The 23,289-nt window shown below is 40.9% G+C and overlaps 5 protein-coding genes across 5 annotated transcripts; 3 read left to right on the forward strand and 2 right to left on the reverse strand.

The window, feature by feature from the left end:
- Positions 1-5,734: 5,734 nt before the first annotated feature.
- LOC134665543 (uncharacterized) lies at positions 5,735-6,606 on the reverse strand. Its single transcript, XM_063522521.1, has 2 exons — positions 6,286-6,606; positions 5,735-5,973 (listed from the first exon to the last, which is right to left on the reverse strand). Exons 1-2 carry the CDS (start codon positions 6,556-6,558, stop codon positions 5,785-5,787), a joined length of 462 nt encoding a protein of 153 aa, XP_063378591.1. The 5' UTR covers positions 6,559-6,606; the 3' UTR covers positions 5,735-5,784.
- Positions 6,607-6,815: 209 nt separating this feature from the next.
- Positions 6,816-11,671, forward strand: LOC134664900 (uncharacterized). Its single transcript, XM_063521611.1, has 3 exons — positions 6,816-7,068; positions 8,314-10,601; positions 10,714-11,671. The coding sequence occupies exons 1-3, from the start codon at positions 6,981-6,983 to the stop codon at positions 11,551-11,553; spliced, it is 3,216 nt and encodes a 1,071-aa protein (XP_063377681.1). The 5' UTR covers positions 6,816-6,980; the 3' UTR covers positions 11,554-11,671.
- A 1,123-nt stretch (positions 11,672-12,794) lies between these two features.
- Positions 12,795-16,303, forward strand: LOC134665462 (uncharacterized). The gene is made up of 3 exons (XM_063522435.1): positions 12,795-12,997; positions 13,229-15,420; positions 15,674-16,303. Exons 1-3 carry the CDS (start codon positions 12,892-12,894, stop codon positions 16,301-16,303), a joined length of 2,928 nt encoding a protein of 975 aa, XP_063378505.1. The 5' UTR covers positions 12,795-12,891.
- A 494-nt stretch (positions 16,304-16,797) lies between these two features.
- LOC134665544 (post-GPI attachment to proteins factor 3) lies at positions 16,798-21,620 on the reverse strand. Its single transcript, XM_063522522.1, has 7 exons — positions 21,382-21,620; positions 20,888-21,042; positions 20,103-20,258; positions 19,725-19,849; positions 18,409-18,545; positions 17,643-17,847; positions 16,798-16,924 (listed from the first exon to the last, which is right to left on the reverse strand). Exons 1-7 carry the CDS (start codon positions 21,515-21,517, stop codon positions 16,852-16,854), a joined length of 987 nt encoding a protein of 328 aa, XP_063378592.1. The 5' UTR covers positions 21,518-21,620; the 3' UTR covers positions 16,798-16,851.
- Positions 21,621-21,822: 202 nt separating this feature from the next.
- Positions 21,823-23,160, forward strand: LOC134664901 (GTP-binding protein 10 homolog). Its single transcript, XM_063521612.1, has one exon. It carries the CDS (start codon positions 21,864-21,866, stop codon positions 23,022-23,024), a length of 1,161 nt encoding a protein of 386 aa, XP_063377682.1. The 5' UTR covers positions 21,823-21,863; the 3' UTR covers positions 23,025-23,160.
- Positions 23,161-23,289: the final 129 nt, after the last annotated feature.

Here is a 23,289-nt window from a genome sequence, read left to right on the forward strand (position 1 = left end):
TTTATTAAAATACTTTCTTTTAAACTCCTCTTCACGCTTAAACTGCTGAACAGTTTTAATTTAAATTTAGTACACATATATTTTGAGACATAATAAGTTATCTCAAAAATCATCCTTTAAAGGTGTGAAATGAGGTGTAGGGGGGAATTCAGAATTGACTTCTTGAAGTTAATACTGTTTAAGTTTAGGTTTGAAGTCATGTTTTTTTATCATTTTTAACTAAATCAAACATGTAGACCATCCCAAATTTAATATAAATCGGTTCAGCGGTTATTGATTTCCCGTACAAATTTCCACGCCACTTTTCACACCTTCAAAAGATGATTTTGCTTAGAAGATCTATCCTATGTCCTGTTCTGGGACGCAAACTATTTCTATACCAAATTTCAACGAAATCGGTTCAGCGGTTAAGCGTCAAGAGGAGTTTAAAAAAAAACCGGCCAAATGCGAGTCGGACTCGCGTATTAAGGGTTCCGTACATTAAGTCCGACTCGCGCTTGACTGCACATTTCTAATAGGTTTTCCTGGCATCTATAGGTAAAGAACTATTTTGTGTATTCAGACGGACAGACATACAGACGCACGAGTGATCCTATAAGGATTCCGTTTTTTGCTTTTGAGGTACGGAACCCTAAAAAGATTTTTTTTAATTTTGTGGAATGGTGTCAATGTGATACCTTAAATGGATTCAGCTACCCAGATTTATACGAAAACGATACCATACACGGCCTAGCACCTTCACTGATTTAGATATATCAAGATAAAATTGAGAGCCCTAAATAAAGTTTCAAGAGCGGATATCTCAAAAACTATTCAACATATCGAAAAAATTTACTGAATAAACTTGTAACAAATTTCTTTCAACTTTCATTTTGTATAAGTGGCCATGTCGCTAAGATGCATAGTTTCCGAGATATAATCGAAAAACCGGAAAATGGGACCTTCAAAGCCCCCTCTCTTCCCCCCGCTCAAGGGCTACGGCCGGGGAATTTTGATATGTTCACCTCCTAACTTGTCCAAACCAAGTTACGGAGTCAAAAATTGTGTTCCGAGCATTTCCCTCTACAACTTTTTGGAGCATTCGTTGGTTGACCTAAGTAGCTTATTGCATTTCTTTAAAAACTTTTCTGTAAAAGGTAGGTAGGTAGGTAAAAGGTTGACGGGTGTTGGGTGTTTATATGGTTTTGGTCGATTATTATCATTTGCATCGCCCATGATGACTTACTAGAATTACGAGCACACGAGACACTAATAGTAGTTTGACAAACCTTGGTTTTCAAGAGCTATTTTATACTGACATTTGCTGTCACAAATTTGCTGTCAGATTTAGTCGCAAACCGCACGCAAAGTGCACACAAATGTGTCGACACCTTGTTACGGAAATGTGTACACACGGCGACGACACTTTGTTTCGAAACAATTCTAGACACATTGTGTGGACTCTGTTACGACACATCTGACATTTAGTTACCACTTTGATGATTCTGCGACTGGAATGGTTATATGGGAGGGCAAACACGGCACCTTCGGCACCTTCCATTTGGATTGCCCCTGCCCCCGGAGGACAATTCCAACTACAACAATATTAACTTGATTTGTTATTGATATAATGAACTTGACACGATCGACGCGCACGCACGCACACACGCCACCGGTAACACATCATTCAGCGGTGCTGAGCTGCGGTCGTAGCGCTACGTCGTAGCCGATAACATGATTTCACGGTATGTAGCGGAAATGCTTAGTAGAGGCAAAACGACTACCGGCGCGATTCGGGAAATGATTTAGAGTGTCACTAGATATGAAATAGTAAAGACATGTGACGTTCCACGGAAAAAGGTACCTTATGGCGGCTGGCGCTTACTCTATTATTAACACCGCTCCAATATTAAGCCGGGGCAATGGTACCTTTTGCCGTGGAACTTCACATATCTTTACTATTTCATATCTAGTGAATCTCTAATTCATTTCCCGAATCGCGCCGTACGTGTCGTGATTAGCGCTCAATGGGTTAAGACCTATGGCAACCGCGCCACTTGCACTAACCCGGAGTTAACCGGTTAAACCTGGAGTTACCATGGTTACCATTACAATTTGACACTGGGTTCACGGTTTAACCGGATAAACCCGGGTTAGAGGATGGTGCAAGTGAATGAATGTGTTATCCCTTGAGGTAAGTATGATAATTTCAATAAATCAGGTTGAGATCTCTAATATCACATAGCACTGCCCGTGTCCCCAGTCTGAAGCTCTATAAGTCTATATATACACTTTCAATTCGCCAGCGTTTGCTTTATTTGCGTCTGTGGATTTTTGTGAATGTTTCAGTTTGAAATCTATTTTATGGTTTCCGTGACTCTATGCACATGCACCTCGCATGAGGCAAGACATCTTGGTGATAATGCTTTTTTTAACCAATTTCAAAAGTTTGAAGATAAAGCTTTCAGTTTTTTAAACACGATGTTTTTAGGGTTCCGTACCCAAAGGGTAAAAACGGGACCATATTACTAAGACTTCGCAGTAAGTCTGTCTGTCATCACTGTCATCAGGCTGTAACTCATGAACCGTGATAGCTTAGACAGTTGAAAATTTGGCAGATGACATACATATCTCTGGTCCAATATTACAGAGATGATCAGCAAGCAAACGTGTTCGTTCTGTAATAATTTACCTTTATGCATGGACCTAGAATATATAACTCTATGGGGTTATGTTATATTTTCAAAATAGTTGAAATTCGACTTAAAATGTCACTATGACAATATTAAAATTTCAGTTCGATAAAAGTGAAACATAGAACTTGCATAGAACCCTGTAATATTGGGCCAGCGATATGTATTATACAGGGTGATTCATGAGACGTGAGCAGGACTAATCCTGCACACTCAGTAACTGATAATTGATCGATCACCGTCGTATTTAGGTGAAACAACCACACTTTTTCCTATTTTTTTATTTTTTGGTGAGGGCAAATTTAATTCTCTACAATCATAGTCACCCTACAAGACGTAATTAATAAACATAAAACCTCTTTTACCGTAATGACAGCATTTTGATTACGAAGAAAATAAACTGTCAAATTTGACTGAGATACGACTTTTCAAAAGTAACCAGACCGTGATGACATTTAATTTGACACAGAATATCGGTAGTTTAGTATTCTAATTTTAGGGTGACCATGCATGTTGTAAATAAATGAATAACTTTTTTTTTTCAACGTGACTAGAAAATTATACTGATACGAAGCAGTTGCTTATAATTTACGAAATGCGCAGTGTTAATCCTGCTCATGTCTCCTGAATCACCCTGTATTTCACACATATTTCTGTTGCCGCTATAACAATAAATACCTACTACGTACTAGTTAAAAACAAAATAAAATAAATATTTAAAGCGGGGCTCCCAAACAACACACGTGATTTCCGTAATGGTACGGAACCCTTTATACAGGGCGTCCCACGGCGATGCCACATGGAGGGAAAGTACCTTAAATATCATAGATAGCATATTTTGCTGAAAGAAGACTTCATTTTATTTTTAAAACTTAGTAAAGTTGCATTCATACTTTTTTAATTTTTTTTGAAAAAAAATGTATGGAAAAAAAATATCGCGTCATTGGAGGAAAAGTACCTTAATTATTGTAAATGAACATCTTACTGAAAGAAGACATTATTTCGATTTAAAAAAACAAGTTGAATTGCATTTTAAATAATTTCATGGTTAAACCGGGAATCGAACCCGCTACACGAGAAAAAAAAATACCTTGTACCAAAAAAATAATTCTCACATTGAAGCCTTTCGATCGGTATGACAAAGCTACAAGGTATTTTTTTTTCTCGTGTAGCGGGTTCGATTCCCGGTTTAACCATGAAATTATTTAAAATGCAATTCAACTTGTTTTTTTAAATCGAAATAATGTCTTCTTTCAGTAAGATGTTCATTTACAATAATTAAGGTACTTTTCCTCCAATGACGCGATAATTTTTTTCCATACATTTTTTTTCAAAAAAAATTAAAAAAGTATGAATGCAACTTTACTAAGTTTTAAAAATAAAATGAAGTCTTCTTTCAGCAAAATATGCTATCTATGATATTTAAGGTACTTTCCCTCCATGTGGCATCGCCGTGGGACGCCCTGTATATTAGACATGCTAGTACAAAGAGGTAAGAATATTATTATACCTTCCACCAAAGAATATAGAGTTGGACCAAAAAAAGTCTGCAGCGGATTTGATAGCCCACGCAGTGCAAGTGTCATTTTTACGTCATAATTTCATAGAAGTTTGACGTTTTAAATAACACTTCCGCAGCGTGGGCTATCAAATCCGCTGCAGACTATTCATGGTCTGACTCTAATGCCTTCCACATGAGTAAAGTACAGTCAGCAGCAGAAGTAGCTAAGCGGGTCAGTTAATTGACATGATGCCGTCGCTTTTACATCATTTTAAAATACCTCGTCCGCTTATATTTTTGTTGCAGATCGTACCATTAGGTAGGGATTTCAGTGTAGACTTAACGGACACAAACATTGCACGGTTATATATAGATCAGGCGTATTATGGATGGCTTTATCCATCTTCATCCACGTGATAAAAAAACAATACACTCTTTTTGTTTGGGCAGTCGTGTAATAACTGTCACTTTTTAACACCTTGGGATAGAAAGTGACGGAAACCGTTTTATCACGCTGTCATGTAGACAAGAACGACCATCATATCCGTATCATAAGCTAATGGCATTTGCCAGGACAAAGTGTGAGAATATCATCAATATCATCATAAATGTAAAATTTCTATGTAAATACCTATGGCGTTTATATTGACACTCTCTCCTCTAACTTTTGTTCTGTTCTCTCACACTAAACTAGCACTAAATTAAAAAAACAAAACAGAATATTGATGAAGTCTCACTTGGTAACCATCGCCGCATGCGATTAAATACAGTTATATTGAGTCATTAAAACATATTTTAATAACGTTCGTAACAGGGAATATTAGGCAAAGCTCTGCGTAGGTGGCACCTTTGTGGCACATACAGGTAAACAAACCAAAGAGTAAAGTAAGTGAAACAAACCATATTGACACATCACACGTCACGTCAATCACATGGCCTACCGCGCAACAAGAAAATCGAAATTTCTTTATCTAATCTCTCTATCACTCTTACGTATTCGAGCGATAAAGAGGTAGATAACTAAATTTCGATTTTCGCGTTTCCCGGTAGGCCCTTGTTAACAAACCGCCTTGATGCATTAATGTCATATTGTATTGTCTGTGAAAACTTGTCAATAACCAGTTTTTCTACTCGTCGACTTTAATTCTTGAATTAAGGTTTCGTATACAAAACTTCTTTGGGTACTTTTAATGTATGGGCTCTCAACTCAACTATAATATTCATTACGATACAGTTTAGTCAACTATAATGAAATTGACCAATCACAGCTCGCCGCGGTCAAGAGGACGAAACAAAACCATAGCTCAAATTAATTATTTATTTTAGGTTGTATTGTAGGAACAATTGCTTCATAAGTGATATAATCAAGCTTTTCAATCGTTGCCTAAACACGGTACTCGACTGAAAAGCTCTGTATTATATTATATCACTATTGTATAAAATACTATTAAGGCACAGTATGTATACGAGTAAGTTATAGTCTATAAATTTACTATGTCGGTAGTGCTGCACTCTGGCGGCAGAATATTGCAGTAATATCCCTTATTAATAAAACCATATGTTCGTAAATATAATATTTTTATTCCAAAAGAACAGGTTATTTTAAAATCCTCATTTTCCTCGATTCCTCAGAGCACAAGGCTTGGCTTCCTTATCAGCCATCTTATCAAGAACATCCTGCATCTCAGGCCAGGGCTCGTAATCCTGGTTGCGGACTAGGAGCTTGTGTACGGTTGGCTCGTGCAGGTTCATGCGGCGAGAGATACAGTTCCAGCTGTGCTCTGTCAGCTGGATATCCACCTGAAAACATGGATGTACTAACGCTGCGTCTCACGTAAGCGAACAACTCGCGAACGCGACGCGGCGCGGCGCGGCGGGCCCAAGGCGTTCGCGTTCGTAACGAGATCGCCCACGTAGGACACTTCTATAAGTATCAAAGGATTGATTCACCCCGCGCCGCATCGCTTCGCGTTCGCGTGTTGTTCGCCTACGTAGTACGCTGCGTATGCTCACTAGTTTTTTTTAACGCTAACTACATAATCACTCTTGTATTGAAGATGCCTATATCATATTCGATAACTGTTATAGGTAGATTCTACAATTTTTACGTACCCTGTTTGCTAAGCTGTTATACGTAGCTATACCAATGAGAAACACATCGAAGACTACACACGCTAGCAACGGAGTTAGCTCCCAGTGGTACCGTACAAGGTGGAAGGGACTTCGGAAGTTCTTGGAACCTGGCTGCTTGTACTGTTTGGGGAACCCGAATGATAGTTGACGGATTTGGAAGAGCGCTTGGGACTTAAGGAAACGTGGTACTGTCCGGGCCAGAAGGGCAGGCAAAGGACGATATAATTTAGATGCCATAGTTATGGTACTCATTAGTAAATTGTTTGTATAAAACCAAAGTTATACCTGCTCGTGGCCATATAGATTATGTTGTCAATTTTCAGTTCGTTTCATTATATGCTCACAATCTACTGGAGATAAGTAATTGTTTTCTTCTACAATTCTTTGCTGACGCTACTTAGCGTAACGTTCAAACGTTTCTGAAAATGTTTCACCAAAAAGATAGGTAATGTTGTAACTAACTACACCTCACTGGCTGGTGGACAAAAGTCACACGATGAGCACAAGACTCGAATGACAACTTTTTTATAAATGAAATTCAAAAGTCAAACAATCCAAATAAAATTTAGTTTAAGCGCAATCTGGAATATTTTCTCAATTTAGAAAAAATGAATTTTATAAGGTCTTTTCTTCTACAACTTTCTTAAAAAATAAATAGGTGAAGTTGTAGAGACATGAGTCTTCGTACACCGAGGCGACGCATCTCGCCGCGGGCCCGGCGGCGATATAGGGCTATAAGGAACTTCTTTCGAAGGACTCTTAGTGAGCAATTTTTTTATTACCTTATCTTATCAATAGATTACTTTTTTTAATTAACATTCACTAACACTCAAAGAGTAGGTACCGTAAAACACTTTTAGAACCTCTAAGATACTCAAAACAAGTGTCAGGATCAATAAAAATTTATATACTTACAAATAATAATGAATCTAAGATCGACACCAGTGGGTCAAAGACGTTTAAAGGGTTGAAACTTGAATTTGATAATTTCGCTACACGCTTGCCAGATACGTACTTGCCCTGGGTGTCATTCTGAATCCCTAACAACGTTTGTCCTAAAGTCACTTGCTCTAACTGGTTTGTCCTAATGGGCACATGCCCTAACGATCAATTGTCATAACGATTATTTTCCATAATGTAATGGTTAGCCTAAGAATCATTTGACCTAAGCATTTATACCATAACTATCAAGATCCCTAAAGTTTTTTACCATATTTTCGAAATCCCTAACAATGTTTGGCATAAAATAACATGCTCTAACTGTTTTGACCTAATGGCTATTGCCCTAATGATCTATTATCATAACAGTTACTTTTCCTATTGATGAATTATCATAACAATTACTTTCCATAATGAATGGTAATGAACTGTTGCCACAAAAGTGGGTTAGGTTAGGTTAGTACTGTGACCCTCGAAAAAACGAACTGCTGCCACAAAAGTGGGTTAGGTTAGGTTAGAACTGTGACCCTCAAAAAAACGAACTGCTGCCATAAAAGTGGGTTAGGTTAGGTTAGAACTGTGACCCTCGAAAAAACGAACTGCTGTCACAAAAGTGGGTTAGGTTAGGTTAGAACTGCGATCCTCGCAAAAATGAAGTGCTGCCATTGGTTAGGTTAGGAGGGAAATTTAAATTAGGACATACGAGTATTAGGTCAAGAAACGATAGGCTAAGTAAAATTAGGTAACATGATGGTTAGGATATACAATATTTAGGCCTAACAATAATTAGGCAAAAAAAGAATTATGCTACATAACATTAGGATAAATACCGAATATGGAAAGTGCCATTAGGGAAAAACATATTAGGACAAAAAAAAATCGGCCAGTCGATAATAGGGAAACCAAAATTAGGGTATACGAGTGTTAGGACAACTGATCATTATGACAAACAATATTAGGGAATGCAAAGATAGGAGAAAAGACTTTAGGGATTCAGATATAGATCCACTTGCTCTATATTCTCTTGTGTGATAACATGAAATCTTATCTACTGCGTCTTGTTTTCAGGTTCTCTAACTTCACTGTCTGGCAACAAAATTAATTCTAGCACAACAGAGAACGTGAACAATTTGAACAGGTCAGACGTGATGGGCCACCAGCTACACGCAGCTCCCCGGAACTGCCATGGCCTTCATAGCGTGGGGAATATTTACAGGCACACTGAGGATTTTTCCCCAAGAGAGGGAAATGGTGCGTGCAGCCCAAAACAACGAAGACGACCATATTCTGAACAAGAATTCATTCCCAACGGGTTTGGGACTAAAGTACTTTATAAGACAGCTGATAATCTTTTTAGAAATTCTCATGAATGCGGTTTAAGGTTTTATAATGACTATAGCGATAGGGAACAACATTCATCGGATATAATGAATTGTGGACAGTGCTCCTCAAGTCATGATGTTCCCAATCAGAAACATAAAAAGAATAAACAAAACTCTCAAGAAAAGTTTAATAGACGTGGATCGCGATTAAGAAAACGTGGCGCTCCCATAATTATAGAGAACTCCGGCGTCTCTGGCTTTGACAGTGACTACTCCCTGACCACACCTATACATACGAATCCTTGGCCTGTTTACCGAGAGCCAATTCCGCAAAACAGTGCGTGGTACAGCCGGCAGCAAAAATACGCTCGAGAGGTTCAACCCGATGTGGCAAAGATAAAAAGACGCAGAGACAAACCTAAACGACACAAATCAAAGAGCCCGCACACGCAGGAAAGACGGAAAAGGAAGAAAAATGAACCACTAGCGAATGAGGAACAGCAATTTATTGCGGACATCATTAATCGGCAGTATAAGCCTTTAAGCTTTTTAGGCAGAAAAGCGTCTGATATCAGTCAAATTTCTACTCCCGTGTGTCGTGACCACCGGTATTCAGCGCGTGAGATGATTATACCGGACAGTGAAGTGTCCTCGTTCAGCCGAGGTCCTACAATGGGTTGTCGGCACGGTTGTGCAGCCAATGTAAGCGATATGCGCAGCCTCTGCGACACGCGCCTCTGCTCCGCGCCCCGGCCTCCTCGCCAGCGTCGTCGCCGTGCCGAAAACTATAATGACTGTAACCTCTACGATGTTGTCCCAGTCAAGGAAAAGACTAGTCCCAAATCCAGAAGAAAATTCATAGAGGATAATCTGATGATGAACGAAGTGCCTCCATCGCCTAGAACTCACAGGCCTCGGCTGATTCTAGAGACACAAAATTTTAGCGAATACGAAGATTACGAACAGCGTGAAAACGAAATGCTAAGGAGACGATCACCAAGTAGGAAACCTGAGTACATCCAAACTTTTAGACACGATGTGTCAACAGAGGAGTCTCCTCCAACCTCGTACGAAATGAGTCCAAAATTTGTAAGGCGTCCAAATAATACTGTCAGGTTACACGATGATATGGGCACGACCATGAGTAGTCAACAATGCATTACGTGTCAGAATAACACCGCAAATAATACTTTCAACAACAGTAACCAGGATAGAGACGATACTATTGTTGTCGATAAGACTGATAAAGCGTTAGGTGAAATAAAAGATATACTTCAAAGTTTTCTGCAAGAACTAAAAAAAGATTCATCGACGTCTCAATGCGATCGGGTGAGCGGATCTGACAAGCATAGTGGAAAACAACTTGACGGGACACTGCGAGGAAGCGACAATGAGACGAGTAACGCGATGAAGAACAGCGCTGGATCTTCGTTTAACTGCGGCCTCGGGCAAGGCTGTACGCCGGCCATGCCGCCGCCGTTCCTGCCTGGCTTTGCAAACCCATGCTACTACCCGCAGATGATACCCATGTACGGAGCACACGGAATGCCTTACGTCGTCGCCAGCCCCAGCTGCGTCTGCGCAAACGTTGCCCGCGGACACAGCCACCCGCAACCACAAACACACACCCGTGACACTCAATGCCGAACTTGTTCAAAAGTGAACTGCACTGATGAACCAGAGATAACTAAATCGAATTGCGAGACTGACGTGTTGATCAGAGAAATATACAACTACGTGGCGCGAAATCCGACAATTTGTAAGTCTTCTCAAGATCAAGGGCAAAGTCCCAAACGGAAGCCAAGCGTGGGTAAGAGTATGCACACGCTGCACCAGGACGCGAACGTCGGGACACCTCCGCTCCGATGCTACTCCAAGAGCTGCGAGGCCATCGTCTCGCGGCAGCAATTTGACACCTACTACGCCACGTATCCCAGCTACTCGGACTCGTTGCTCGAAGAAAAGATAAGCCGTGAAGCGGTCATGGATTGTCAGATGCCACGTGAAACCAATGAATATAATTTTAAAGATAAGGTAACTGTTATTTTTAGATTGGGTTCTTAGAGTAGGTACTAAGGTACTACAAAACAATTATTCTCTAGCAACAAATAATGTAACACATAATAAGCATTTAATTTTTTTACAGAGTGCATCAAACAATCTTCCTAAGCAACACTCTCAAGATAGCAAATTTACCAGCGCTTTGCGACTCTTGCGAAAAAACAGCAAGAAGACCAGAAAAGAAAACATCCATGAAGTGTGTCACAGTGAGCAGTCAATTGAAGTGGACGTGATACCAAAGGGAAATAATTTTAAGCAGGAGTTCGCAACGTATTCGATGCATGAGCAGGAGTTTTTGCGGCCTCCACCGCTTCTTCACGATCCGCGCTTTCCCCCCACGTACGAGTACTCCCCGTACCATTCCCCAATGACCGACTATTCAAGCCCAAGGCCGGTTCACAACAGATACAACCGTTACGACTGTATGCCTCCTGAAGGTCCAGTAATGTACGATAACTCTTACGAACGGTGCAGTCATACTAAGCAGCCGCAAGTTCCTCTATGTCTAAAAGAAGTCGAAGTCAGGAGTATCGGAACCCAGAGTGAGAAAAAAACGACTTTCCGAATATTTTCTCAGAAAAAGGAAAGAAAGGACGATGCCGTGTCATCGCTGCCACGCCCTCTAGTTAGCATTTTACGCGACGACCGTAAAACCGATACAAAACTCCCAGATACAAAACCCGAGAATCCACGCAAGCTATTCAATTTAAAGGCCAAGGCGGCTGCTAGTAAATCAGAGCCTTTGGCAACTCTGACTGAAAAGATTCAAAAGGATCTCACTAAGAATGACAAAACTATGACCAATGCGATGTTAAGAAAACTGTTTTATAAGAGAAACCCGTTCTCTCCTCAGAATAGATTCGTGCGAACGATTATGGAGAAGGACGCTCCGGTGTATACGTGGCGTCCGCGTTTGTTCGTCTGATTGTCCTGTGTCAGGCCTGTGATGTGTAGTGTAAATTAAAATGTATTAAGTGAAATTGTACTTCAAGATTATTTATTTTGGTAACTGAATTGAATTGTAAGATTATTTAGGATACCAGTGATACGTTGTTTTATTTATTGACACATTCATACATAGGTATTGAGCCAAGAAATCAGGTAAATACAGACTAAATCGCAATCTTTTCTAAATAATGTCCCTCGGAAGGTTTGACAGTCAGGAAACACGTAAGTGTCAGGAAACACGAGACTCCACAGTCAAACTAAATGTAGTTTTGTGGAGTATGTAACAAAAAAAGTTGTAACTTGTAGTAAAATAATTAACTAAATAACTAAATGATTAAATCGCCAAACGTATTAAGGTTCTACTAACGACCCGCCCCGGCTTCGCACGGGTTAACAAATTATACACATTCACAGGTGAAAACCGCATGAAAATCCGTTCTGTAGTTTTTGAGTTTATCGCGAACAAACACATCACAAACAGACAAACGCGGCGGGGGACTTTGTTAGAAGATATATTAGTGATAACTGAGTCCCGGAAAAGGGACATCATCGCGTAAGGGGCTGAAAAGTTGGGAGGGAGGAGTTTACTATGGAAGTAGGCTATTTGAACCAAACTGAACCAAATCAACATAAATTCTAAACATACCTATCCGAGTACCTATCCCAATAGTGAGCCCGATAAATCGGCCAAACAATACGCTTTGGTTGTTCTGTAAAATTTATTTATCCAATTCCTGGCACATTCCTATTCTTCACAAAATTCTCAACACACCAAAGAGAATATATTGAATATAATCACTAAAATACACTTTCAAAAGTGTCAAATTGTCATTTTCAAGATGCTATCCACATTGCAATAAAAAAATTAATGTGTTTTCAAACAAAGATTTAGTACTTAATATTCGTTCGGAATCATTACACCATCAATGTTTTGGAGCTTTTAAATTAATATTTGTAAGTGAATACCGTGAGAAAAACCCTTTCAGGTAAATGCTCATTATCACCACCCTGTACCTACACACTGCTGGGCACTGTCCTCTCGTCAAGAGTTTGCGTTATGGTCACCACGCTAGCCCAATGATGAATTTCTTCGTCATTTCCTTACGATGTTTTCCTTCACCGAAAAGCAAGTGTTCATTTTAACATTACATTTAGTAAATAAGTCCCGAGTAATTAATTGGTACGAGCTAGGGTTTGATCCCACGACCAGGTTTGGAAGCCGCACCTTATCCTCATCAACAGCAGGTAAGCATTTTTATCTATTACTGTTAGTGGCTCGATGCACAGCGATTCTTGGTTGTAGGTGTTCGACGGAATGGTGCCGTCAACATGTTCGTGTTCGAAGGTAAACGACTGCAAGCCAAGGACTAATCGGTACAAGGGCATCGAGAACTTCCTGCGGCGAATAGCCTTCAATTTAGGTAAAATTGTCTCAAAGCCTAAATATGATTTTAGTAGTGTTGATTCCTCAAAAACATGACATTGACGCAATAGTATCTACTTATGGCATAAGCCTGAAATAGATAAAAGGAACGTTAAGAAGGACTAGCCCCCTAATCTTTTATCTTATTTGTCTCATACCTCTATACATCTGTATATCTTAATTGTATCATATTTCTTTAATCAGTTTTATCACCATTATTTATTTTTAGGAAATACACCATCCCAAACCGAAGTGAAGGTCATATCGTGCATACCCATCGACGTAACGGATCTACAACAAAAGATAATTTGTCTCGAGAGACAACTAGAGAACCGAGAGGTATCCGACAATAATCAAAGTGCGCCTGCGCCCGTCATTGTGAACAGAGTCAGTGCAGACTCCATAAAGCCTAAATCAAGACAGTCTCAACTGCTACTTTTCGACACCCCAAACTATCGACCTCACAGGCACAAACATAAAACACCAGACTTGACTTGCTATCTACAAGATTTCACACAGTCTAAACCTAAAAAATCCTCGTTAAAACAAGCTGTTAACACCGAATCTCGGAATGTCTTCGGACGCGTGATCCCGGAAAAAGAACGCACGCGGATGGTCTACTATGCTGAAACGTCCGGAAGCCCGTTCACTTACTATAAAAAAGCTAATGATACAAGTAAAGAGAACCCTGACGAACCGATGGATAGGGAGTATATATCATCGCTTGTAAAACGTCAACACTTGGTGAAGATGTACAAGGATGACGACGCGTTGGGGAGTCAAGGGTCGATGCCCGTGTGCCGCGACGTGCCCCGCTACTCCGGTACCTCCGACGACATGTGCTCGTGCTGCCACGGAAACTTCCTCGACGTGGATTGTAAAATTCGCAGGCGCTCATTTTACGACCCTAACATCGACCATGGAAACATTTATTACGACTCCAGTGCATATGATGCTAAGCCAGTAAAGGAAAAACCTGTTAAAAATGATGACCTAATCAGAAAGGATTTGGGGTTTTTACCCGAGTATTACCGATTTAAGCCAGAATATAGTTTAAATATGGAGCCAATGCCCCACAATCACTGTAGTAGGAAACCCATTCAAAAGAGGGAACGTCGTGTAAAACCAGTTTATCTTCCGAATGAATCGTCTGCAACCGAGGGTCTAGTCGAATTTAGCCACGTTTACCCAAGGCGATTATCACCAAAGCAAGAACTTAGGCATAAAAATGTGCCAAGAAATGCGGAGTGCACTGCACGAAGTGACAACACTGAATTCGACTTGAGATCCCCTAAACTCATTCAGACGTTGCACCCAACTATTGACTCCATATCCACCTCTAATAATCTCAGCAAACCCTTATCCGGGAATGCTGAATGCACCCAGGCTATAGACAATAGTCTTATAGGACACATGAAAGCTCTCCAGACATCCTTGTCAAAGTTGGGATCTACCCATAACGGTATAAAAGCAAAGTTAATAAACGCAGCCTGCCTGGCCCACCCTGTGAACGAGACAGAATGCCAAACTGATCCTTTACAGAACGCTCAATCTGATTCCTCCAGTCCTCCTGATAAAACGGAATGTACCCTGAATCAGATCAAGACTATGTTGGAGACAGTCCTGGTAGAAGTTAAGACAAACAGCGGAGTCCGGACTATCATTAGCGAAAAACAGACAAAAGATGCGACTGTGCAGAATGAAACTGGACAAACATCAGAATGCGAGCGTCTCCTACATAGTATCACATATAGTCCTTACGCCATAATTAATCCGTACATGGCATCCTGCTCTCGTACTCTACCGTCGTACTGCAGCTCCATGATGCGTCAAACCTTGATGCATGAACCCCCGCGCGACCTCGTGCCCCCACCAGATTTGAATTACATGCCACAATTCCCTGAAATGGTTCACCAAACAGTCGCCGCCAACTCTTGCTTTCCCGACAGAAATGCTATGCATCCCAAGCTGACCTCGACGTGCGGAACTAACACGTTGCAAGATCCGCCGAAGAGGCGAAACACAGAAACGGAAGATCTTATAAAAGAAATTTATAAATCAATAAAATTAGATGTGGATTATCCATTAAAGATAACGTCTCGCGACGCTATCCATAAAAGCCAGGCGATCGACGTTTCTAAAAAACCTGAGATGAAAACAGCGCTGGGTCGTGAAGAGATAGTGTTCAGAGGAGATGTGGGCACGTCTAGAGCGGCAAGATTACGAAGTCCTAGCAGCCACTCAAGTCTGACCAAACCCCACCGTCGGGGCTCGTTACACCAGCAACCGAAACATGCGACCAGCGCGCAGAGACGCCAATGCTTCTCCAAAGGAACGAATAACTCGCTAGCATCAGATTCTGATAGCGAAAGTGATAATGACGTTGTCCAGCCTTCGGCGTCACCTGTAAAGAATGCGTCGGTAAGACTTTTCTTAACTATAGTAGAATTTATAAGTCAAATATTATTGTTGTTCATAGTTGCCATCTGACCTCATCTTACTCATCGAACTGTTCCCTGCTAACTATCTTCAAACCATTCACCTTGTTCGAAGAGGAAGCTGCGTATCCAGGCTCCAGTTAGTGATGACCACTTAAAAAAAATCTGGGCCTGATTATATTGTTCCCCTTATTCTTAAAAACCAATTTAGGTATAAACTAGGTACTTTGTTCCAGATACCCGCTAAGAGCTTCTTCGGTAAAGTAATGTCTTCAGTCGTTAATAGGATGCGCAGAAAAGAACTGCCACAGCCGCTTGGAAAGCGTACTGCCGCAGCCACACAAGACTCTGAATCATCCGACTTGGAGACTCCTATCGTGCCAAAAGAGCGGCCTGTCAAACGCGTGTCTTACGCGCCTGCTGCCCAAACGTGGGGGGAATGTAGTCCTCGCCCGTTGATTACGTCGTCAAGGACGCGTCGCTTAGGGCATGCGCCACAAAGGCGCCCCACGCACCAAAATCATCGCATGCCAAGATACGTGACTCCCCGACCGCGCAGCGTACTCCGCCCTCAATCAGGCAGCTCTCAAATCCGCCGCACCATCCACAGACCACCACCACCAGCCCAACCAAGAACACCGCCCGAATATATGAAGCGGGTCCCTCACAACCAATACGATTGGCGAACCACGCCCGATCCGATTAGGCCCGATCATCGTATGGCGCCGACGAATGATTACAAACCCAGGATCCCGACTAAAAGCCCGGGGCTTAAAATAACTAATAAGACTTGGATGAGGAAACCGGTGTACCATTTAGGGTTCGCTTGTGGTCCGGAGAAGGAAAAAATTATGATGAATTATTGAATCAAGTGAACGTTTAGGTTTATCGAAATTGTTAGTGGTGTCTTTTTTAAATTGTCTATAGTGAGTGTCTTGTTATAATTTAGCGAATTATTAAAATTGTGAAAGTTTTATTTTAATTGTAGTTTTAATTCTCAATTAAGACGAGACGTGAGCGTGCGCTAAAATGTTGGAGCCGCGCACACGCACACGTCACGCAAGCGGTGCGCCGTCTCTCGGATCTGTATAGGTACTACAACGCACGCGCACGTCACGCACACGCAGCTGGTGTGCACAGACCTTAGGCTAACTTTGCACCGTCTTAAACAGAACAATGTGAGAGAGCGTCTTTATTAAACGTCATATTATTTTCACTTTGTCATTGCAAATGCAATGCAGAGTTATCTTGGTCCGACTTTTTTTTATTTTATTGTATTGCGAATGAAAAATGTCTTGTTGTAATATTGACTTATGTTTATTCAATAACACTTAATTTATTATCATTTTGTTCTGAAATTGCATAGGTCTCCTAATCTGCTAAGAACTTAGTCAATTTGATATTATCACGGAATTTATGAGAGCTTGACATCAAGTTTTTCGGATTGTTTTTCATTCTGCAAATATTTCAAATCTTCAATGACGAATCTGCAACAAAAGATGACTTAGAGCAATGTAGTTTAAACTGCCTATTACTTACTACAGAGGGCGCTTTGGGGAAAGAGTCCAGATAGGATGTTCTGTGTAGGCTATTCCGTTAGTCTTGAGTGACGTCACACTCATATTGTCATCCCCTCGGCCTCGTCTCTATTTGCAGGACGATTATCTTTAAAGTAGCTCATCAAATGTTGCAGTTACTGTCCGTGTCAGCCAGCGGTCGGCATACTTTTAGCAGCCAAGGGCCAGAAATAGTTGTTAACGAAGTTGAAGCGGGCCGCACTTTGTTAATATTTGTGACTTTATCGGACATTGTCATTTTTCAACGTTACATACAAAATAGCCAGGGGGGCTCGCGGGCCGCAAGTTAGAGGCCCGCCTGTTGCCTACCGCTGTTGGTGTAAGCTAACTCTGCACCGGCTATGAATACTTATATCAAAGTGAGAGAGTGTCATTAATGTTATTATAAACGTCATATTTTCATAAAAAATTACTTTTATAATGACATTGCCACACCTTGTCATTGCAGAGTTAGCTCGGTCCGACTCTACTTTCAAGAGGTACTAGTCGAAGAAAAAGGTAGGAATTACCTACAGGAATTACAGATATAATATTACGTAATAATATTTTATATCAACGAAATAGCCTCCACGAAACATCCAGTTTGAATGTAACCTCCTTGGACTGTATTCACAATTGACAGACATACCTGTAGAACAGTAGAGGCAGCGGCGCCGTAGCCAAGTGCCACAGGGCGTGCGCGTCCCAGCCGGCCCTCGGCGGGAACTCCAGCAGCTCCAGGCCCAGCGCGGCGCCCGACCACGCGCAGAACAGCAGCACGAGGCGCGCGTGCCGGCGACCGCGGAGCAGCTGTATGCACGCCCAGAGCGTCCAGAGCAGGCCGCCTGACACACCTGTCATATTTACTACTTTAGACTGACCAGTGAAACGTTTCACAAGCTCGTTATAGTTTTTTATTCTATATCTATGTTGTTATATAGCAACAATTTTTCCTGTCATTCAAGCCGTCATTTCGTAGTAATTTTATTGCAAGGTAAAGCTATATTATACTTATCTTATCACATATTACTAAGCTTTCGCTGTCCATCCGTTTGTCTGTCTATCTGTCCTGTGTCTGCCAGCGGACGTTATCTCAAGAATCGTAATACATAAATCTTACCTTATGTAAGTTAAAATGTTGACAACATTAAGCTACGACAACAAGGCTATGGCCCGGTCATCACTCTTTAACGCTTTTCTAGGCATACTACGATTTACCGACCACATACCCGCCAATAGAATTTCAACCTTAGGAACCCGATTTAAGGTACAAATTAGATTTAAGCTACAAGTCTTAAAAAGAATTATCAAAGATGGATTAATTGGCATGTACTTATTTGGATATTTTGGAAAGACGTTGTAGATTAAGTGTGGCCTAGAAAAGGGATACTTACTTGAACAAACTATGAACTCACCACAAACAACGTTGACTAGCATGTTGTACCCGTAGTCGATACGGCCCGCGTAGAGGTAGCGCACGTGCATGGCGTAATAGCAAAACAGCATAAGCAGCAACGTCAGCGGACCCTGCTTCTTGCGCCCGTGGAACACTCTGGAATACGAAATCAGATATCATTCCGATTATAAAGCCGACCACTGACTAACAGTCCGCCGGACGATATCGACCCGTCAGTTGTTCGGAGCTGTCAAATTTTTGTTCTAATTGACAGGCCGATATCGTCCGGCGGCCTGTTAGTCATTGGTCGGCTTTACATTCTTCAGCGTTTTGAATACATAATAACCAATCGTTTTTTACATGAAGTCGAGTTCACAAACATCTTTACAAGACAACGTCCCAAAACTGACACTGACCATGAGGCCGTGTAAATATATTTTTGGAATCTTGGCTTGTAAAGATATTTGTTAACTCGACTGTACATAATATCGATCTGGCATTGATTCCGACATTACGACGTTATCCGCGACCACAAGCGGTGAAGCCTACGTCGAAATAAAGGGCACCATATAAATGGAACTTAATTCTAACTGCATTCTAAACCTGAAGTAGATGGCAGTGCAAGGCACCAGATGTTTTAGAAATCTGTTTGTCTAACATTAGCTCGACAACAGTTACCGTCGACTACGCGTGTCGTATTCGTTTGTCTGTGTCCAAACTCACAGTTACCGTCGACTACGCGTGTCGTATTCGTTTGTCTGTGCCCAAACTCACAGTTACCGTCGACTACGCGTGTCGTATTCGTTTGTCTGTGCCCAAACTCACAGTTACCGTCGACTACGCGTGTCGTATTCGTTTGTCTGTGCCCAAACTCACAGTTACCGTCGACTACGCGTGTCGTATTCGTTTGTCTGTGCCCAAACTCACAGGTACCGTCGACTACGCGTGTCGTATTCGTTTGTCTGTGCCCAAACTCACAGTTACCGTCGACTACGCGTGTCGTATTCGTTTGTCTGTGCCCAAACTCACAGTTACCGTCGACTACGCGTGTCGTATTCGTTTGTCTATGTCCAAACTCACAGTTACCGTCGACTACGCGTGTCGTATTCGTTTGTTTGTGCCCAAACTCACAGTTACCGTCGACTACGCGTGTCGTATTCGTTTGTCTGTGCCCAAACTCACAGTTACCGTCGACTACGCGTGTCGTATTCGTTTGTCTGTGCCCAAACTCACAGTTACCGTCGACTACGCGTGTCGTATTCGTTTGTCTGTGCCCAAACTCACAGTTACCGTCGACTACGCGTGTCGTATTCGTTTGTCTGTGCCCAGACTCACCTGACGACAGCGGCGGCCAACAGCGCCATGACCATAGACAAGGCACACGCGTAGTCCATAAATTCTGTGAACAGCGTGTCGCGAGTGTGGAAGATTATTGACCACATCCACGCGTTCTCGCACACCTAGAACAAAGGTAATGTTGATTAGGGAGACTGAGGTTTAGAAAGACTACTGACATTTGGGAATTCCCCAGGAGACCTTAGATTGTAAACTTTTTAATTATTTATTAATTGAATACATACTACAATCCGACAAAGGTAACTCTGCAAGCCATTTGCAATGACAAAGTGCAACAATGTCATTGATTGTATTCCAAATTTAACCTTATTCCATTGCATTAAAGTGCAATTGCTGTGACACAATAATTATACTCACCAAGGCAAACCCATGCCAGAAAGGCAGCAGTGGTGTACTCTTCACTGAGAACTGTGTTGCCAGCTCATAATGCATGTATAGATGACCAGCGAGGTTTAGCAGGGATGCGAATGCTGAGGCTGGCTCCTGCACACCTAGTAGGCGGGTGAATGGCCACTGTAATGCAGAGTAGTTTTTTTTTATTTGAAATAATGGCTTCTCTTTTTTTTCTTTTTTTTATTTAAAACTAAGCTGACAGATGCCCTTCAACATGCACTATCCCAGAAATGGAAATGGGCAGGACATTTGGCGAGATACCGAGACAAGAGATGGACTCTCCATGCAACCAGATGGCCAGGCCCCACGGGAAAAAGAAAGGCAGGAAAACCACGAAAAAGATGGGCTGACGACATTGTGGAGGCAGCGGGAAGGGACTGGATGGATACCGCACAAAATAGATTAAAATGGCAAAGCTTGGAGGAGGCCTTTACCCAAACAGGGACCACAAAAAATTAAAGAAATATATATAGTTTGAAAGGAAAAAATGTAAATTGTGGAAAAGAAAAGGCTATATAATATAATAATTATAATAATGGCTTCTCAGCTTCCAGAGATGCAGAGTAGTTAGTCTACAGAGTTAATTATTTAACAAGTGTAAATCTAAAAATATAAAAAATTGCCATAAAACACAAAGTAAATCACAACCCTGTGTCTTGAACTGGAAAACCCAGCCTTTTTAAAGACTATAATTTTACATATTAAAGTTTATATCGTTATGATTATTGATTATTTATGAATCTACTTACTTTCCCATGAAATTTGGGGTAGTCATAGCCTCTCTCTACAAATGCATCTACCGTCCGCCACATGCAGTGGTAGCGGCACTCGTCCTGGCAGCCCCACTGTAGCAACCAGCTCCAGAAACCCTGCTGCTTGGTGGCTTCATTCGTAAAATTATCATCTGAAATTTGAAATTACAGCTAGTCATACATTTAAGGTTTTTATTAGGTCTAGGGGTCTACCGTGATATAATTTCATTGTTTTTACCTTAAATTCTGACGCACAAACGCGACGCTTATGTGTACAAAACCCGAGATTTTAAAGTGTTATATACATTTAAGGTATTTAAACTAATGTCAGTCTTTTTATGGTTAGTGGATATCTATATAGAAAGAAACTGCTACTTTTTAATTGCAAAATGAGTGGGTTTTCCATGCTATAAGGAAAATGCATAAATATCTAGCAAATATAGGATAATTATTACAGCAGACCATAAGATCATATTAAAATTCAAACTTACCTTGTGTACAGTTGGTATTCTTGCACCTTTTAACACAGGTTTGGTAAAACGGTGAGCGGTCACCGTCGCTTGCCAGAACTAAGCCGACATTTAAAGAGATGAATGAAATTGCTAGTAGAGTAAGTTTAGCCCTCATTTTCTAAAGAATTCATTTATATAACGTTACATTTTCATTGCCTGATTTCTTATTACACCGGCACCGCTATTGACGTATTTATTTTTATTATTTATTATGGTATTCCTTTCCTAATCTCACAAAAAATGACATTGACAAATAAATGTCAAAAACAGCTGAGTTTATTATTGCCATGTACAAACGTTTTACTTTACAGCACGACTAATTTCAGACGTCTAATCTACTGTCTTAAATAACTTTTTTTATTTAAGATTGGCAATGGTGTCCACCAGATGTCAAAAAAGTAAATAAATTATAACCTATAATACCTTGTAAACGAGATTATTTATTTTGCATAAGATTCAAAATGGTGTTTATACTTAGGCCATTACTGGCCAAGGAAATTAAACGACCACGCAATTATCTCCGCAGTCGATTCGTCGACTCTATAAGGCTTCATGTGAAAGGCGGCACTGGCGGCACCGGCCTTCCCAAGTTCGGGGGCCTCGGAGGTCAGGGTGGCTGTGTTTACTGTATCGGTAAAGAGAAGGCGAATCTACTAAGTATCTCCAATAAGTACCGGATGAAAACTATAAGCGCAGGGCACGGAGAAGACAGCAGGAAGACGAAAATTGTTGGCAATCCCGGCTCCGACATCCAACTTGAGGTCCCCCTCGGCGTAACGATTTACCGAGAGGATGGAAAGGTCCTAGGTTCCATTGATAGGGAAGATGAAACCATAATACTTGCTAGAGGAGGCCCTGGAGGCAACCCACAGAACAATTTCTTAGGACATTTCGGTCAGATATATCACATAAGATTAGATCTTAAATTAATTGCTGATATAGGACTTGTTGGGTTCCCCAATGCAGGCAAAAGCTCTTTGTTAAAAGCTATATCAAGAGCTAAACCTAAGATAGCTAACTATCCATTCACAACAATCAAGCCAAATAAAGGAGTGATACAATATGAAGATTTGAGACAGATTTCAATAGCGGACCTGCCAGGGCTTATTGAAGGAGCTCATAACAATATAGGGCTTGGACACAAGTTCTTAAAGCATGTAGAAAGAACGAAATTACTACTTTTCATAGCTGATGTACAGGGCTTCCAACTTAGCCCTAAATATCCTAAAAGGACATGTCTTGAAACTGTGCTGCTGCTTAACAAGGAGTTGGAACTCTACGACCCAGAGTTGTTAGAGAAGCCAGCAATCTTAGCTGTAAATAAAATGGACTTGGAGGGTGCTGAAGACATATTTGAAGAAGTCAAGGATTCCCTTAAGAATTTAGACAGAGTTATAGGATCCGTGCCTACAGAAATAAGGCCAGAGAAAATAATAGAATTTGAAGATGTTATTGGTATATCTGCTTTAAATAACAGCGATAGTATACAGGATTTGAAACAGCTGCTGCGGAAACGGCTGGATGAGTATGCAGATGAGAATAATCCTGATATTGTGGATGCCAGTGACATGCTTAGGAGAACAAGGGCCACAATGACTGAGAGAGGGCCCAAAGTCACTTAGAGCTTATATTTATGTACCCATGTCTCTTTATTTTGTCCAATATGAAAACAAGAACATTGTAAATATAAGATAGTATAGATTTACTTCAAAATTGAATATATCTTAAGTATCAAAATAAAAAACTATATTACCATAAGTACATTTTTTTTCGTAATTCATTTCTATCAGCAACTTGATGATGATGAAACCTCTTGTCTGTATATGTAGAAATAAGGGATCCTGATCAAATTAGTAAATCTCTGGCATTTTTTTTTTCAGAAAGAGC

Source organism: Cydia fagiglandana, chromosome 6 (genome assembly GCF_963556715.1).
Source record: "Cydia fagiglandana chromosome 6, ilCydFagi1.1, whole genome shotgun sequence".
NCBI classification, from domain to species: domain Eukaryota; kingdom Metazoa; phylum Arthropoda; class Insecta; order Lepidoptera; family Tortricidae; genus Cydia; species Cydia fagiglandana.

Coding starts and splice junctions, on each gene's coding strand:
- LOC134665543 (XM_063522521.1), bottom strand. CDS start 6,558: ATGAGTACCATAACTATGGCATCTAAATTATATCGTCCTTTGCCTGCC. Junction 5,974..6,285: donor ATAACAGCTTAGCAAACAGG/GTACGTAAAAAT, acceptor CCATGTTTTCAG/GTGGATATCCAGCTGACAGA.
- LOC134664900 (XM_063521611.1), top strand. CDS start 6,981: ATGAGTCTTCGTACACCGAGGCGACGCATCTCGCCGCGGGCCCGGCGG. Junction 7,069..8,313: donor CTTCTTTCGAAGGACTCTTA/GTGAGCAATTTT, acceptor TCTTGTTTTCAG/GTTCTCTAACTTCACTGTCT. Junction 10,602..10,713: donor AATATAATTTTAAAGATAAG/GTAACTGTTATT, acceptor ATTTTTTTACAG/AGTGCATCAAACAATCTTCC.
- LOC134665462 (XM_063522435.1), top strand. CDS start 12,892: ATGGTGCCGTCAACATGTTCGTGTTCGAAGGTAAACGACTGCAAGCCA. Junction 12,998..13,228: donor GCGAATAGCCTTCAATTTAG/GTAAAATTGTCT, acceptor ATTTATTTTTAG/GAAATACACCATCCCAAACC. Junction 15,421..15,673: donor CACCTGTAAAGAATGCGTCG/GTAAGACTTTTC, acceptor ACTTTGTTCCAG/ATACCCGCTAAGAGCTTCTT.
- LOC134665544 (XM_063522522.1), bottom strand. CDS start 21,517: ATGAGGGCTAAACTTACTCTACTAGCAATTTCATTCATCTCTTTAAAT. Junction 21,043..21,381: donor GAATACCAACTGTACACAAG/GTAAGTTTGAAT, acceptor TTCAAATTTCAG/ATGATAATTTTACGAATGAA. Junction 18,546..19,724: donor TTGGCCGCCGCTGTCGTCAG/GTGAGTCTGGGC, acceptor TTCGTATTCCAG/AGTGTTCCACGGGCGCAAGA.
- LOC134664901 (XM_063521612.1), top strand. CDS start 21,864: ATGGTGTTTATACTTAGGCCATTACTGGCCAAGGAAATTAAACGACCA.